Genomic DNA, 15,240 nt, shown 5'->3' on the forward strand with positions numbered 1-15,240 from the left:
TATCTTTCCTTTTCCCTTCTCATTTGTTGTAAATAAGGCCTGAGATAACCACAAGTGATCACCTTTGGGTAATGTTTTACACCATCCATCTGGGAGGGAGGGGTGTTCTAAAAAATGACACAGTTTTATCAAGAAAAGATTCACATATTAATAACACTTTACAAAAACCTGTACCTTGCTTCCTAACTCTGCTGGAGAGGGCTGTTGAAGCTGTTGGTACTTGCCCTGGCTGAGCTCAGGCACTACAACTACTTCAGGTTTATGAGGTATATGCACTACTGGTTCAGGTTCTTATATTGACTGAGATGCCTCTGGTACCAATGTAGGCAGCTGACTTGTATTTGACACTTGTTGGTTGCTCTACAAAGAAAATGTAGAAAACTCTTTCAGAACACATTTTCAAACAGAAACAGTTCTCTATTTGGTCAGCAAAGGCACAAAGCTCCTCATCAACTACATCTTGAGTACCTTAAAAGTAGAAAATCCTAAATTGACTGTTTAAGTTGGGAAAATTTCCAAAAAAGGAGATGAAGGAGGTAATCAATAAAGTAACATGCATGTGAAATTCAACACATCTATTTCTGAAACGAAATCACATAAGTTATGGTGTAACATAATAAAGTAACCTGTATGTGAGCTTTAAACGCATCTGATTTTCCAACAAAGTCAGACAAGTTAAGAGCAAATGTCAGTAAAAATCATAGATTTTCGAAAAGGTCGCGGACATGGTCAAAACTTAATTTGGTTCATATTTTTCCTGTGGGTAGCCTTATCAAGTAGACAAACGGAAATAGGGTTAGATTTTTGAAATAAGCACTTTAATGGGAATAGTTTGTTTTAACATTTCCAGGGGTAAATAACTCAAATTTCACCAAGCGCGATCCTAAAATGATGCGCTTTTCGGGCATTTGTCATGGGAACGAAAATGTAACGGAAGTACTTTTCTAGCTAGAGAAATATTGAGTTGGACTTGTATTATCGAGAAAAAGTGATAGTTTTTGTCTCTTGGAGGAGTTGTCCCTATTAAGAGAAGACATCTTTGGCCTTTTGAAAGTGAGGTGAAGTTGGCCTACAATAGCTTGGCAAAAATATATGTGGTAGTGTCTCAAAGTTTACAATAACGCTACCAAGAAGCCTTGAAAGATGGTTCTTTACGATTTGGGTTTTATTTCTTTGGGACCTTTGACTATCAAAAGATGACCACCAGCCGAATTGAGGTTAAATTACTATGACGCCATAACAAGATGCATAATAATAAAATAAACGCTTTGGACACGAAAGACTGTTTTAGTCAGTTATATCTTCACTGGCTGTTAAAATGACTAGAAACATATTAAAATGTCTAAAACTGCACTTGATTTCTTTATACGGAGTCAGGAGAAACAATTTTCGACTTTTGCTACTTTTGGAATCACTCCATACTGCATATAATTACACACAACACATAAATTGCATTTTACAGGTTACATTTGCCACAAAGGCGTTACTTTACATCTACTTCTCATCCGGTGAACATGGATTCAGCATTTGCATCACTTCTGCGCCTTCTGCGTGGTACATACTTCATATAATACCAAATTCCTTCATGGCTCATGTGCGTACACAATCTCACGTATTCGAACCAGTTGCCAATGCATCTGACGCATTATCCTTCCAGTGACTTTGAACTAAGTTGAATTTTATTTTTATAGATAGACGTTACTTTTAATTTAATTAGTGCCATTAACAAATTTAGCTTTCTTTCATATTATCAACACTTTTATCATGAGCCTCTGGCTCGGGGGACTGGGAGACCACCCCCTGTGTATTGTTGAAATTAAATAAATTATTCTATCCTATTGTATCCTATCTTGCACTCGCCAGTTTCGAAAATGCTGAAAATCGTCCAACGCAAAGATAAGGAAGTTCACAAACAGTGGTGAGCTGGGGCGGATCCAGGGGTGGTTCGGGTGGTTCAGTGAAACCCCCTAAATTTTCCCTCAAAATGCTGGAAATAATGTTTCTGAAGACCTAATTTTCAAAATCTCCTGGGAGAGCATGCCCTCGGAGAATTTTCCGAACCCCCCTTGTCTTAATCCTGAATCCGCCCCTGGTGAGCTCGAGGTCACCAGGTCATAAAAGCTAGTCCTCACCGCTAGCCCTCTGGCCGTTTGCCTTCGTTACAGAAATGACATCGCAAGCGGGTGTACATTTCATAATTGAATCTACGAGTCCTTCCTTTTCCTCCTCGAAAACTTCAATAGTGATCTGAGAAAAGGTAAAAATATTGATAAATATTATGATATTGGTGCGGGAAGCAAACGGCAATAAAACAGCTAACGATGTTCTACTCACCTGTACACGTTTCCGTGGAGCCAACTGAGTGGAGCCGATCATCTTTTCTTTGCCATAAACAAAAATGGCAAAATTCATAGAAGTTTGAGATATGCACTGGCTGCAAGTGACCTTTCAGTTACAATAGTTTTGCCGATATCGCACGATCACGGACTGGTTGATGTCGACAGTTCGGTGTTAGGGGTGAAATGACTGACGGCTTGCCCAGGGCAAAAGTCCTTTTATAGTCAGGGTCCTTGTTTAAAAACATTCAAAATGGTTTGAGTAAAATGCTCCATAATAAAATTAATATGTAATTATGAAATTTTTCGAATCTCACCTCTGTTTGCGATCTTGGTTTCGGATCTTTTGCGTCAACTATATATGGTTCCAAGTGAAGACGTGGATTATTGTCATATTCTTTTGAATCAGCTATATTATGGTCTTGAGAAATAAGTTTTCGTTTAGTGGTATTTTCTTTGTTGCTGTCACGAAGCGGCGCGCAGTTCTTCTTTCTTGTTCGGAAGAGGCTAGCTGTTGACGGGGAATCCTTCGCGCATCTCTTCTCCGAATAGAACTTTCGACGGTTACAGCTGTGCTAAATTGTATGTTGCATTCTTTACGAAACTGGATGATCTCTTTGTGCTGTTCTAAAACTTTTTTGTATTCTATAACGGTTCTGTAACACTTCTGGCACAAAACTTGTGAAACTCCAACTATGTCTCGCACTTTATCATCGAGCACAACTTCAAATCGCTTGAGAAAATCACTGTGTTTTGGCTGGAAAATATTACATGAGAAGCGACCACTTATTTTGATATTCACATCGCATATCCTGCATGAGACGTTAGGAGTATTGAAAACCTTTTTGATCGGAGTTCTGCTAACTGTTTGCATTTCAACATTTCGAGACACGTGAAACTTTGACAAGTTATAAACACCGAAAACTTGACTTTACCACCCCTCCCACTGTATATTTTTTTGTTTCCAAATAGAAAATGTACCTCCCCTCCCTCTTACTAATCTGTTATATGATCGCCCTCCTGATTGGTCGACTCAAAAGTGGTATTATTTACAGATGTCACTCATTTGAATACATGAAAGTGAGGTTCTAGACGCTTTCCACCAGAGGTTTCTCGCTGCTACGCAGCTTGGCGAATCTCGCTGCTTCGCAGCTCGAAAGGTTTGTAAACAGGGAGAAAAAGGAGAGAAAAAAGAGAAACCTCTGGAGCCAGGGTAACCTCAGGTTGAATAGATTCTACCAAATTCTCAAGTTGTTTCAATGGAGGTTCTGTGACCATCTCGGAATTATCTTGGGCATGGTAGGCATCCACACTTTTCCTCCACCTTTCTTTAAATGCTTCCTCCTCTTCCGCTGACATCGGTGGAGGGCGTGGGGTTTTTGGCAAACCAAGATTCTTGATATTTTTCTTTTTACCCCAGCTTTTCTTCTTGGGTTCTTGCTGAGCTACACCGTCAATGATGACAGTTCCATCCGGATGGTTTTCTCTCCATTCTTTCCTAAAGTGTAACGGTTCTCCTTTATCATAAGGCGTAAGTCTCTTGCGTTTGACTCCCTTAGTAGGTTTCTCCATTCTGCTGCTGCTGTTGCTGCTACTGCTGCTGCTGCTACACTGTGGTAAAAGGAGTGAAACTTTGCTAGCTTTATACACTCAAGAAAAATACCCCTATACTTTGATTGACAGCCATTGTTTTACCAGGGACGCGACGCTAAAGAGACGCGACGCCAACTTTGATTGACAGCACCTATTTTTATCACAGACGCAACGCTAAAAAAGAGACGCGACGCCAACTTTGATTGACAGCACCTATTTTTATCACGAACGCGACGCTAAAAGAGACGCGACGCCATCTTTGATTGACAAGTATTGATTGACAAGTATTGTTTTCACTTTCTATATAGGACAAGGTACTACCATGTCATTCACATCATTCACCATGAATCCCTCTTTGGAAGCGTATCCTAAATTCGGTGTGTTAGCTGTGGATGAGCTTTTAGATACTATGGAATATCACTCTGACAACGATTCAAAAAGAAGAGTGATTCGAGATGCTGAACAATATTTAATCAACTTTGCTCCCAGCGATGACGATTACGATAGAAGAACGTGGGAATTATGCAGTCAAGTCATGCAGGCATTCTTGGAATTTGTACGTTATCATCACGATGGTGCCATTTCGTCATGCAAGAAATGCCTCCTATTCACCGATGATGAGCAGACGCCAATCAAACAGGGATTGACAGCTGACATCGAAGACTCTTATTGAAAGACTTTTATTTTCCTTCCTTTGCATCATTTTAAACTTTTTGACTCACCAGAACGATGCCTTCCTCTATCCATACCCGTCCTTGGGATGCTGCCAGTGAAGTTGTTTGTATGCTTACAGATTTGAGACTCGATGCTACTCTAAAGGATTTAGACTGGAACTTATCCACTATGAAAGACCTGGCTCCCATACAAGAAGCGCCTACACCAGAACTTAAACAAGTACAAACTCAAGTGTTTGACACGTTTACCAATTACCTGCAAGTGCTTAAAGATTCTTACAAACCCCTGGGTGCCACTAAAGACTTGCAAGAACAACCTTCTAAAGCCTGTGTGATACTCGAGGAAGTCCTTACCTGTGTAGACCAAAAAACCAGATGGTGGGATATGGATAAAATCAAAAATCGTATCCGTTTTACCATGCGAGATGATATGCCAGGAGCGACTCGTGAGCAGAAACAATACAACAAAGTCTACTATGGGGTCATGGAAGCATTTGCGAAATTTGTACATTTTTGTGAATACCCTAGAGATTCTTCTGATGACACTTCTGATGACGATGAGTGACAGCTGTCATTACAAACTCTTATCAAAAGACTTTTACTTTCACCACTTTCAATCATTTAAAACCAAGACAGCAATCATGTTTGACGATTTGGACGATAATCCTCAGTTGTGTGCCATGGCTTTAGAATATTTGTTAGACATTGTAGAGAGGAGTGTAGACTATGATGATTACTACCGAATGCTGAGATTTACCAAACAGTTCATTAAAGACACTGATCCTACAGAAGTGGAAGACGATGAACAGCAAACTGTTAAACTGCAATCAGACATCATGAAAGCTTTTCTCACTTATACAGAACATTGTAAAACAGTTTACCTCAACAAGTTAAATGAAGATCAAAGCAGCAACAGCAGTGATGAGGATGAAGTGATTAAAAAACCTAAAGTGACTAAACAGGAAGAAGACATTAAGGAACCTTATATACCTGAACCATTTCCAGAACATTTAATTGCCATACAATTAAACGATTAATTTTCTTGTATATTGATGTGACAATAAAGATGTTTCTGCAACTATATTTTTGCGTCTGCGTATTCCTTATAAACGATACCACATGGGAAGTAACTCCTGCTGGGTTACTTATAAATACCTCTTTTGGCTTATAGCAATATACGGTTAGGTCACTAACCCGCGATTCCCAAACGCGTAATATAGGGACCATTCCCTTTTTTATACTTAATCTCTCCGCCATCTTGGATTTCTTTGTTGTCTTTGTTTCCGGCGCCATCTTGGATTTTCATTGACTGTTATTTTTTAAAAAATTTATTTAACCCTAACCCTAACCCCTCTTACACTTACGCCACATCCCTAACCCTATCCCTAACCGCTTCCACCTACCTCACACCCCTAACCCTAACCCTAACCCTAACCCTGACCCTAACCCTAGCCTCTTACACCTACGCTATATGAATACATTATCTCCCGGCCGAGCCACTCGGACCCAGGCCCTGTGGTTTTAGCTAGGAAGGCCCCCTAGACTACTTTCTTTCAGCTAAGAAGTGATTAGAAGTTACAGCCGCCGGTGATGAAGCAAAAGCCAGTGAGGTCTCAGATGTGGACATGGATAGCGTCGACGAGGACGAAACTTCCGCTGAAGCTGAGAGTCAACTATCTGCAGTGTGTGCAAATGTGATGAGAGATGTGGTTACGCAGCATCCGATTATATTTTTCGATCTTAACATTTGTGAACTTGTACAAAAATGTACACTTATAACCTTAGGAGTGGCTAGGCTAAGAGATATCTGGATCGACCTTGGGCTGGATATTTCTGACAATTTCACGTCAGAGGTGGAAAAAGCCATTCATTGCACGACTACCACAATTAGTCCAGGAGTGTACCTGTTCTTCCAAATAACTGAGCAATGAACGTTTTATGATTAACTGATCCGCCGCTTAAAAAGTAGTGCTTGTTTTCGGTCACAGATTGGAAACATGTCTGGTTGACTGAAATCCGATGGAAAACGAATTATCATCGGCTGTATTGCCTGAACGGGCCTCAAGATCTATTGAAAACCTTGACCTTTTCATAAGTAGCTAGTGAAATAGGCTTCTCGTTGCAACGCGCGTCTAAAATGTTCAGGCAAAAAATATCCTACATAGTGCTGTGTCAAAACACTTAGAAAACTATGTTCCTTTCAAGGGGACCTATTCTCGAACTTCGCTCTATTTTTTTTTCCTTTTTTGAGGCTTTTTCTTTCGGAGTATAAACTTCCCTTAATTCTCGATTTCTTTTCTATTTACAGCTTCCAAACGAGCGGGTCTCACAGTGCCTAGTGCCGACGCGGATCCGACTACCCCATCACCTGTGTGTGTTTCACCACCGCAATGCCACTCTCAATGAAACACCCCCTAACCCAACTGATGAACCAAATGACGTAATACGACAGGCCTGTAACTACTGTCTTCAACCGTCTTGCATCACTTTGTCCCCTTTCAAGCCACAGGGAAAAAGTAATGCAAGAATAACAAACCAAACCAAACCAAACAGCGTAAAGACTACAAGTGGTACTGGCGAACGCTGAAAGACTGTGGCCTTTGGGACAACTCAGTATATCAACAAAGAAAGGAGGATTTGGGGTGTCACATTGATGATGTAAGAGAGGTTATGCCTCATTGCGTCATCAAGGATGTTAGAGGAAGGTGGCCAAATCCTCCTCATGTGCCATACCAGGGGCATCAGAGAGCATGACAATTCTGACATTGTAAATTTAAACACAAATTGTGATTACCTTAGCAATAATTGTTGACAATGGAATTAATATACAATGGAAATAATATACAATGGAAATAATATACAATGGAAATAATATTACAGTGTTTTGTAAAACGTTGCCCAAATTTCATCTTTGAACTTATATGTTTTTTGCACTAGCACCCTGTGTAGTGCAATTCTGTCAGGTTGGCGACTCGTTTGGTAATACTGTTCGGACATTGTTTCCCTCAGGACGTTCTCATTCTATAAGAGAACATAAAGATTAACCCATAGTCATCTCATTCTAAAGTATCTCAAGTTACTCAAAACAAAACTTCATCAGAACTTTTGTGTACCCAGTCAACAATGGCCAATTGCATTCTCATCTTATAGGAGTCTGCACGTCCAAAATGTATGCGCTTCTGGGCATAAATTAGCATCACAAAGTGCAAAGACTCGATCCAGTAGGTATCACGACACTGCAAGGCAATAACAACAATAATAACAGTGATAAGCTAGTTTTTAGTCCAATTAATTTTTGTTTCTGATATGTATTCCAAAGGCGAAATTCATGATATGAGTCAATAATTAATACCATGGCATAATCCTCAGCATTTCTGTAGATTGTTGTCCCTTCTATGGCTTTCCTGTAGGCAGCAATAGCCTTGTCGTTTAAGAGAGGCCTCTTGCTGCATACATAGCCCTCTTGTTGACACCTTGAATCTTTCTGACACTTTGAATGATCACTCTACAGCAATGAAAAGTTCGTATGTAAATGAACAGTATTTCATGGCATTGTTTGAATTATAATTATTATTATCATCATCATTGTCATTGAAATTATTCTTATTATTAACTTATTTATTTTTCTGGTTATAGGTCACTTCTCCCGCTTCACAAACAGTCATATAATGTTCAAACAAGTCACTGGTTAACCTTGTAATGGTCAATGATATTTATCATGTACATCTTCAGCTCATTTGCATCTCCATTGCAGTTTTTCATGGCATGGTAGAAATGTGTCTTGGTGCATTTTACTAAAAAGAAAAGCGGAAAAGAGTTTGTACATGTCATTTTTCACATTCGATGCAGATCATACAAATATTGGACAGTTTATTTCACAGATTTCTACCTTTGTCAGATAGTTCAGAGAACCAGGATTTCTCAGCATCCCTTTGGAGGCCACTTGCAACCTTTTTAATGGCCTTTTTTGCCCCTTTACCACCTTTGAAATGAGAAATTAAATGGGCTTAGACAAAAGTTTGATTTCTTTTTTCTTTAAATAAATAATAATAATAATAAAAAAATAAAATCTTTATTACCGTGTCAATGTATTTAGCTCATAGAGCTAATTGGGGACACCTACTTACTAAATTAATAAAAAAAACTATGTACAGTATCATAATAAGTAACAATACAGCCGATAAACTATGCATTAAAATTTTAAAATATTTAGAAATATTAAAAAAATCACGTGCTGCAAAGATTGCAGCAGTTGCCACTGTCTTCCACTAGGCTGACCAGGTCAACTCTACGGATTCTAGTTTTAAAGATACTAAGGCTTGGTAGTTCACGCATACCATTTTCTAATTTGGACCAAATATATGGTCCTTGATACCTTAGTGTGTGTTTACCATAGCGTATAGTGTTAAATCGTGGTATTTCAAAGTCACTATTCCTAAGGTTATAACGAGTACCCTTTCGAGTAAATATCTCAGATATGTAGCTGGGTACTAGATCGTTCTTTACTTTATACATTAGTGTTGCTATGTCCTGTAAGCGTCTATCATGAAGCGTAGGTAACTTAGCACGCTTAAGAAGTTCCTCATATGTCTCTGTTGTTGTTTTGAAGACCGCACGCAGGGCTCGCTCTTGGATGCGTTCGATTTTGCGCCCATCTGAAGATTTACAAAAGTTCCAGACTAAATGACAGTATGTTAAATGTGGCATTATAGCTGTTTTATACAGTATGTTTTATACTGTTTTATGATGTGAGGAACAAAATTCAAAATTCATTGGAGGTACTAAAGTAAAAGGAAAAGAAATTTGTAGTTGTTACATACCATGCCAGCTGTCATATGAGTTTTTAATCCCCTTGCCAGTCAGTCACTGCTTTAGAGCTGGAGAGTAGTCATGGGCAACCTCACACCAACACGATGACCTGCAAAAAGAAATTGAACAAAGAAATTAAAAACAAGTACAAAAAATTACCTGCAAAAAGAAAACATGGCACTTGGTAATTCGTGTACATATAATTATGTAATGAGAAATTTGCAGAAGAACAATGAATAAATTTACTGAGAAAAGTCAAGAAATACTGCTGCTATTCACAAATTATAAGTGAGAGCACATCAACAACAACAATGTTGTTATAAGACATGAATGAGTTTACTGGAGAGCACTGACTGTAAAGCAAGTTGTGTCATGTATCTTACCAAGAGCTGTGAGAGCTTCCACTAATTCTTTTGTCATTGGCACCTGGCGTGTTGCTGCTGAAGGCATGTCATCCTTTGACCAGTGGAGGCTGAAAATAACTTTTTTGTTTCTGAAATGTACAATGAAATATCCTTATTTTGGGCTAGCTATTCAAAGGATCATCAATGTACCAATTTGGGTAAAGTTTTGCAAAAATGGATCAGCAGTAGCAACAAAGCATTTACTTACAGTTAATTATAAAACAAACAGATCTATATCCCTTTTATGTCCTTGCCTGTAAGATATAGCTGACACAGTGGTGTGCTGAGCAGCTCGACTTGAGTCGTGTCTAGCATCTGTTATAATGACCTGAAGTTGTCAATATAAAATAGAGAGAACTTGTTAAGGTGTGGAAAGACACCCATATACATGATCAAGCATCAAGTAAAATATACCACACAGTGCTTGACACATTGTTTGAAATGAAGGAAAGATACTAACATCTCCAAAAACGGCATAATGAGCATCTTGCTGAGCCTCCCTCCTGGCTTGGGCCAGCTTCTCCTCATACAACAGATCAACGGCATTCCTATATCCATGAGAGGAGTAGACTGCCAGGGAAGCAATAATTAAAGATGCTACACTTGCTGTTTACTTATAAATACAAAAATTGAAGTATGTGCAGTCATCTATCATAAAATCCAAAAAATAACAAAGGAAAATAAAACAATAAATGGCACCTGGCTGGTAAGGCTGGGCCTTGTGTTGAAACACTCTTGCAAATCACATTTGTAATGTTAATTCCATAAACTAATAAGTAGTAGGAAGAACCAACAAGACAAAAAAGGAATTGGTACCGTGGTACCTGAGGAAACTTTAATTTTGGGTTTGGTTGTTTGTTTGTTTCTTGGAGATTACTAATGGAATCATGGTATGATGTTCCTTACCAGTTGAAATGTACTTCTCTTCAACGTGGCCAATCTTGGATGCCTTACAGTAATTGACATACTGGGTCTCGGTTAGCCCAGTACAAGTGAATCCGTGTATCATCCTATAACCAGAGACAAGGAACATTTTAGACTGTGGTGACTGAACATTTCTGAATTTCTGAAAGTATGAAAAGCCAAACAAAGTCTTGCCACTAAGGTAAGAGCAAGTAAAATAATTACCTCAAGTTAACAGTAAACTTTCCCATGGTAATACTGCAAGAATACCATCTGAGCGAATGGCCAGCAACACAGTTCAGGCTGATACGAACCGCATGTCCGTGCCGCAAGAAGGAGAACGACTCCATGTCGAAGAGAAAACCACAGAGAGGACAAGTCCCATTATAACTGGCCATGGTGCACAAAAGGTTTCACGTGGCGTCAGTCGATGCAAGGAAATAATCCTCGTCAGCCTTGCTTTTTGTATGGATATCGAAATAACCCGTCATATTCTCCCCATAACTCAAAACGTGCGATAAAACATTGGACCTGTTTATGTTGGTTTGGGAGGTCGCGTCACTGGCGAGATGAGAAGCCTGAGCGAACGAGCAAGATGTAAACAAAGAGGAGTGACTTTCACTTACCATACCTCTTTGTTCAGACCATTCGAATAAGTCTAAGAGTCGTTCCATCAAAATAACATTTGCCATCGGTGTTCGACTCGCTAAATGAAGGTGTTCCTTCAACTGCTGAATTCTGGTCTTCACGCTTTCCAGTCGCTCTTCCATTCCGGGTTCGACCACCAGCTCCAGTGTATAATGGACTCGTAGACCTCACGCCACTGTTTTGGCTTTTTTTGCTGGAAAATCCGCCATGGCAAAATAAAATGCAATTTTAAAGCTAAAGACTAGTTAGTGTGCGACTGTAGCAACTGTAAAATGGATCAATTCGAAGTGGAAGATGAGTTATGTCGCAACATACACATACACACATTTACATACATGTACATAAATGTACATATATGTACATGAAAACCAATCTCTCTGAGCATGTCACAGTACTGAGATCCTTTAGTCAGTGATATCGACGGCTCAAGAAGTTGAGGCAAACGGAGGGGAGTCAGAGGGCCAGTACGACCATCTCGCAATAGGAGGAGCCGTTAGGAGCGTGAAATTCAAATTGCGATAGCCTAATTTTTTGAGTTTTGCAAATGAAGATCAGTATTTCTCCATTCATCCCATTTTAACCACCAATAAAAACATTTTCAAGTGGAAATCAATTGAAACAAGACAAGGATATCGGTCTTCGTGTACAAATCTCTTTTTCCCCCTTCACCTTCCATTAGTCAGCCATCTTCGATTAGCCATGGAAGCAAAGATTGCGTTACAAGACGGGGGAGGAGCTATCCCTTTTATAGTCAGGGTCCTTGTTTAAATACTTCTGTGCCACCACCTTAGAATTTCTGGCAAGTGTAAATATTACATCTATGTATATATGATTATTGCAGATATTTAATGTATTATTTGTAAATATTACTTTGTTAATTATAATTATTTCTTTCTTTAAATATTTAGAGATGCCCTAATATGTATACCTTTTGTCATAATCACATGGGACCTGGTTGGACATGAAAATAGGGAAATTAACAGGGATCTTGGTTAATTATTTTTAATTCTTTAATTTTTCTTTTTCTAGGTCTGCATAGATTATCCATCAGGCCAAGTGAAAAAAGTGATCAGACCAGATATTGATGCAACCATTATCAGACAACTGGCCAATAAAGACTACAGTGGGGGGGGCGAATGCTATCTGGAGACATCAATCAATAAGAGAATCTGTATTGACAAAGGTTCATAGTGAGATAAATAAAGAGTCCAGTGCCTTGGGTAGTGACAAACAACCAAGCCTTGTCAGAAAGACGAAGGTGGAAGAATTGGTGAACTTTTCCGAGCAATAAAGTGAGAAAGAGTTGTCTGAAAGAGCACCTACATTATATGGCTGCTTACAAAGCTGCATAGTAAACCAAAAGAAGAAACCAAGCCAATCAAACTTAAGTGGTTGTGCACCATCAATAATCTTTGCAGCATCCATTCTATTAAAGACAAGATGCCCGAAGTTGTCTGCTCTTGCTTAAAGGTTTTCAATGGGTGTTTTATGGCACAGTGGGGAAAAAAAGCAGGTACAGTGTATGTATTATATCATATACAATAAACATGGGACAAATATAGCTACTTGCATTCGTTGCCAAAATACCTTGGACCCTAAGCAAAATTAGTGTTTATATGACATTTCTACTTTCATCACCTCACCCTCCTTCACCTCCTTTCCCTGCCTGGCCCCCAGATGGAAATGTTGAAAGAGGTTCAAGGCTTTTAGGAACAATTGTAGCCAATCAAGACTAATGTCATGGTCATGCGACAGCATGTAAAGCATTCAGGAGTGGTATTATATGTTGGGTTGTGATAATTTACAATATGCATCTGATTGCAAAAATCATATTTGAATTAATTGGCAAAGTACGATTATTATGTTTCTTGTTGTTGACTTATTGGTAGTATTTTCCCTGATAGTTTTTCTTTTTTAGGGGTTTGCTCGTGCCAATTGTTGGGGGATATCAGTCAGCTATAGCAGTACTCTAAATAAATTAGATGAGATGGGAAACAGCTTCAATGCAACAGTCAAGATGTGGAAACATGAAATGGAGAGAGATCATGTGTTACATGAAATGCTCAATAAAGTTGAGGAGTATGTGGATGAACAAGTAGCCATAAAACAAGAATTAATTCCAGATGGTTTCCAAACTGTAAATGTCAGTGGTGTAGATATATCATTTGTAAAAGTGATACAATGCCTGAGCATCCTATCAAAGATGCACAATCCATTGACAGTGATCTTGTTGAAATGGAGGAATTTTTAGATGATTATGTGTCATTTTGCCATGAAGCCAACATGAATGTTGATCAGGATGATTGTCCAATAACTGATCATTTGTTTCAATGTGGATTTTCTGAAGATGATATACAGGCCTTTAAAGACTCTGTTTCTCCTACAATTCCCGTATTTGATGCAATGGGCAAACTTGATGTTGATTGACTGAAATAATTGTATGATGTAAACAAGGCCAAACGATACCAAATAATAGGTGACAATCTTGATATGTATATTAAAGCTCATCATATGGGTAATGACAGTCAAAACAGAAGTATTCACTGGTTTGCCACAAATGCTGTCCCAGACAGGGTCACATTTACCTCAAGTACTTCCATTATTAATCAAAGAAAACCCATCCTTGAGGTAGAAAATTCTGAATTTCTCCCTTCTCCTGAGGATAATTGTCATCTTCTACAAGAATTCATCCCTTTGGCTGCACGAGTACTTGTGGACAATCTTCCAGACTTAAGATGTTTGAAAAAAATTGTTGTTAGACATATTCCACACCAATACTCACGGGAAATGAAAAAGAAGTCTGTACAGGTATTATTTCCATATTTTTTTTCTATGCCTCAATCATATATTGATCAATGCACTAACCTTAGTGATCATTTGATCACTAAGATTACTTAGTTTGACTATATAAACATGCAGCAATTCTGGCGATCATAAGTGCTTTGGTATATTGCAAAATGCCAATGCTGTTAATGTTATTTTTTACTTTCAGGTTCCCTTGGGCATACTTTTCAAAAATGAAAACCTTAATGATGACATGATTGATATATTGGAACACATTCATGCTGAATATGTACCAAAGCAAACACTTCCAGGAGGTGGAGAAGAAGTAGCCGACAGTGTGTTTTTTGGAGGAGATCAACTGACGGAAGAAAGGGCAAGAAATGCCAAAGATGCCAGAGGTGATGGAGACACTAAGTATGAGAGACTTGAGGGAGTAGTTGTAAAACATGAAGATTGGCATGCAATTCGCTTAATTTACCAGGTAAGACTCTGGTATCATCCAATTATTTTGTAGTCAACTTCTACTATTTAATGTGCAGGTTTTTTAACCCGTGTTACATTATTATAGCCTGAATAATTTGGATATAATAACTTGTTTTTAGTTTGTTTACACAAAATCAAATAAAATATATTGATGAATTTCCTCCACGTAAATTGGTATTATAACTCAATTTCAATTCACATCTTAAAAATTGCAATGACTCTTAGCTACTGTACCTGTTTTATCTACCTGAAGACTATTTCCAGAAAAGAAATGTCTATTATTATTGTGCTTTGAAATTAAAAAAAAGGTATAGTATAGTTTAGTACAAAATTTTCTACATTTACAGATTTTGTATGACATCCTGTACAAGCCTTCATCAGCTTGTGATCAAGGAACGATGAGCTCAAACATGAATGTTTCCAACAACATTAATGCAAAGACCCACAAAGTTGAGGATAATTTTAATTATTGCAAGGACTTTGTGGATGTCGAAACCACCGCATATATTGTAGCTGCAGCCATGACGCACTTTGACATGAAAACAATAGATGCAGAAGTGGTTCCAGAAGATGTACGACTCGGATCTCCCAGAGAGAAACAACGAT

General features: G+C 38.5%; 2 protein-coding genes, 2 long non-coding RNA genes and 1 pseudogene across 5 annotated transcripts in view; 1 reads left to right on the forward strand and 4 right to left on the reverse strand.

Moving 5' to 3' along the window:
* Positions 1-15,240, reverse strand: part of LOC148716280 (uncharacterized) — a 279,731-nt gene that overhangs the window by 36,720 nt on the left and 227,771 nt on the right. The gene's annotated exons all lie outside the window — the stretch shown is intronic.
* On the reverse strand, positions 6,854-9,976 carry LOC148716284 (uncharacterized). 2 transcript variants are annotated; one of them, XM_088744311.1, is made up of 5 exons: positions 9,424-9,976; positions 8,297-8,397; positions 7,956-8,108; positions 7,717-7,839; positions 6,854-7,624 (listed from the first exon to the last, which is right to left on the reverse strand). In XM_088744311.1, exons 2-5 carry the CDS (start codon positions 8,363-8,365, stop codon positions 7,478-7,480), a joined length of 492 nt encoding a protein of 163 aa, XP_088600437.1. In that variant the 5' UTR covers positions 8,366-8,397; positions 9,424-9,976; the 3' UTR covers positions 6,854-7,477. The 2 variants fall into 2 exon arrangements, 1 of the variants encoding a protein (XP_088600437.1); XR_015995063.1 differs by lacking the exons at positions 6,854-7,624; positions 7,717-7,839; positions 7,956-8,108 and adding an exon at positions 8,493-8,585 and having other exon boundaries at positions 8,259-8,397; positions 9,424-9,526.
* On the reverse strand, positions 10,071-10,654 carry LOC148716285 (uncharacterized). The gene is made up of 2 exons (XR_015995078.1): positions 10,277-10,654; positions 10,071-10,144 (listed from the first exon to the last, which is right to left on the reverse strand). It is a non-coding gene; the product is annotated as an uncharacterized LOC148716285 (long non-coding RNA).
* LOC148716286 (uncharacterized) lies at positions 10,941-11,576 on the reverse strand (annotated as a pseudogene).
* The window catches only part of LOC148716287 (uncharacterized), a 1,610-nt gene continuing 227 nt past the window's right edge, over positions 13,858-15,240 (forward strand). Inside the window, exons 1-3 of the mRNA XM_088744281.1 lie at positions 13,858-14,175; positions 14,360-14,632; positions 14,982-15,240. The exon at positions 14,982-15,240 is cut by the window's right edge and continues 227 nt beyond it. Coding sequence (XP_088600407.1) covers positions 13,858-14,175; positions 14,360-14,632; positions 14,982-15,240 — 850 coding nt within the window. The remainder of the gene's footprint in view (positions 14,176-14,359; positions 14,633-14,981) is intronic.

The sequence above is a fragment of the Stylophora pistillata genome, chromosome 14 (assembly GCF_964205215.1).
Source record: "Stylophora pistillata chromosome 14, jaStyPist1.2, whole genome shotgun sequence".
Lineage (NCBI taxonomy): Eukaryota > Metazoa > Cnidaria > Anthozoa > Scleractinia > Pocilloporidae > Stylophora > Stylophora pistillata.

Excerpts from the sequence above, each read along its gene's own strand:
- LOC148716284 (XM_088744311.1), bottom strand. The coding sequence starts at position 8,365 with ATGAAAAACTGCAATGGAGATGCAAATGAGCTGAAGATGTACATGATA. Across the intron at positions 8,109-8,296 it reads ATATCATTGACCATTACAAG|AGTGATCATTCAAAGTGTCA; the intron begins GTTAACCAGTGA and ends TCATTGCTGTAG. Across the intron at positions 7,840-7,955 it reads ATGCTGAGGATTATGCCATG|TGTCGTGATACCTACTGGAT; the intron begins GTATTAATTATT and ends ATTGCCTTGCAG.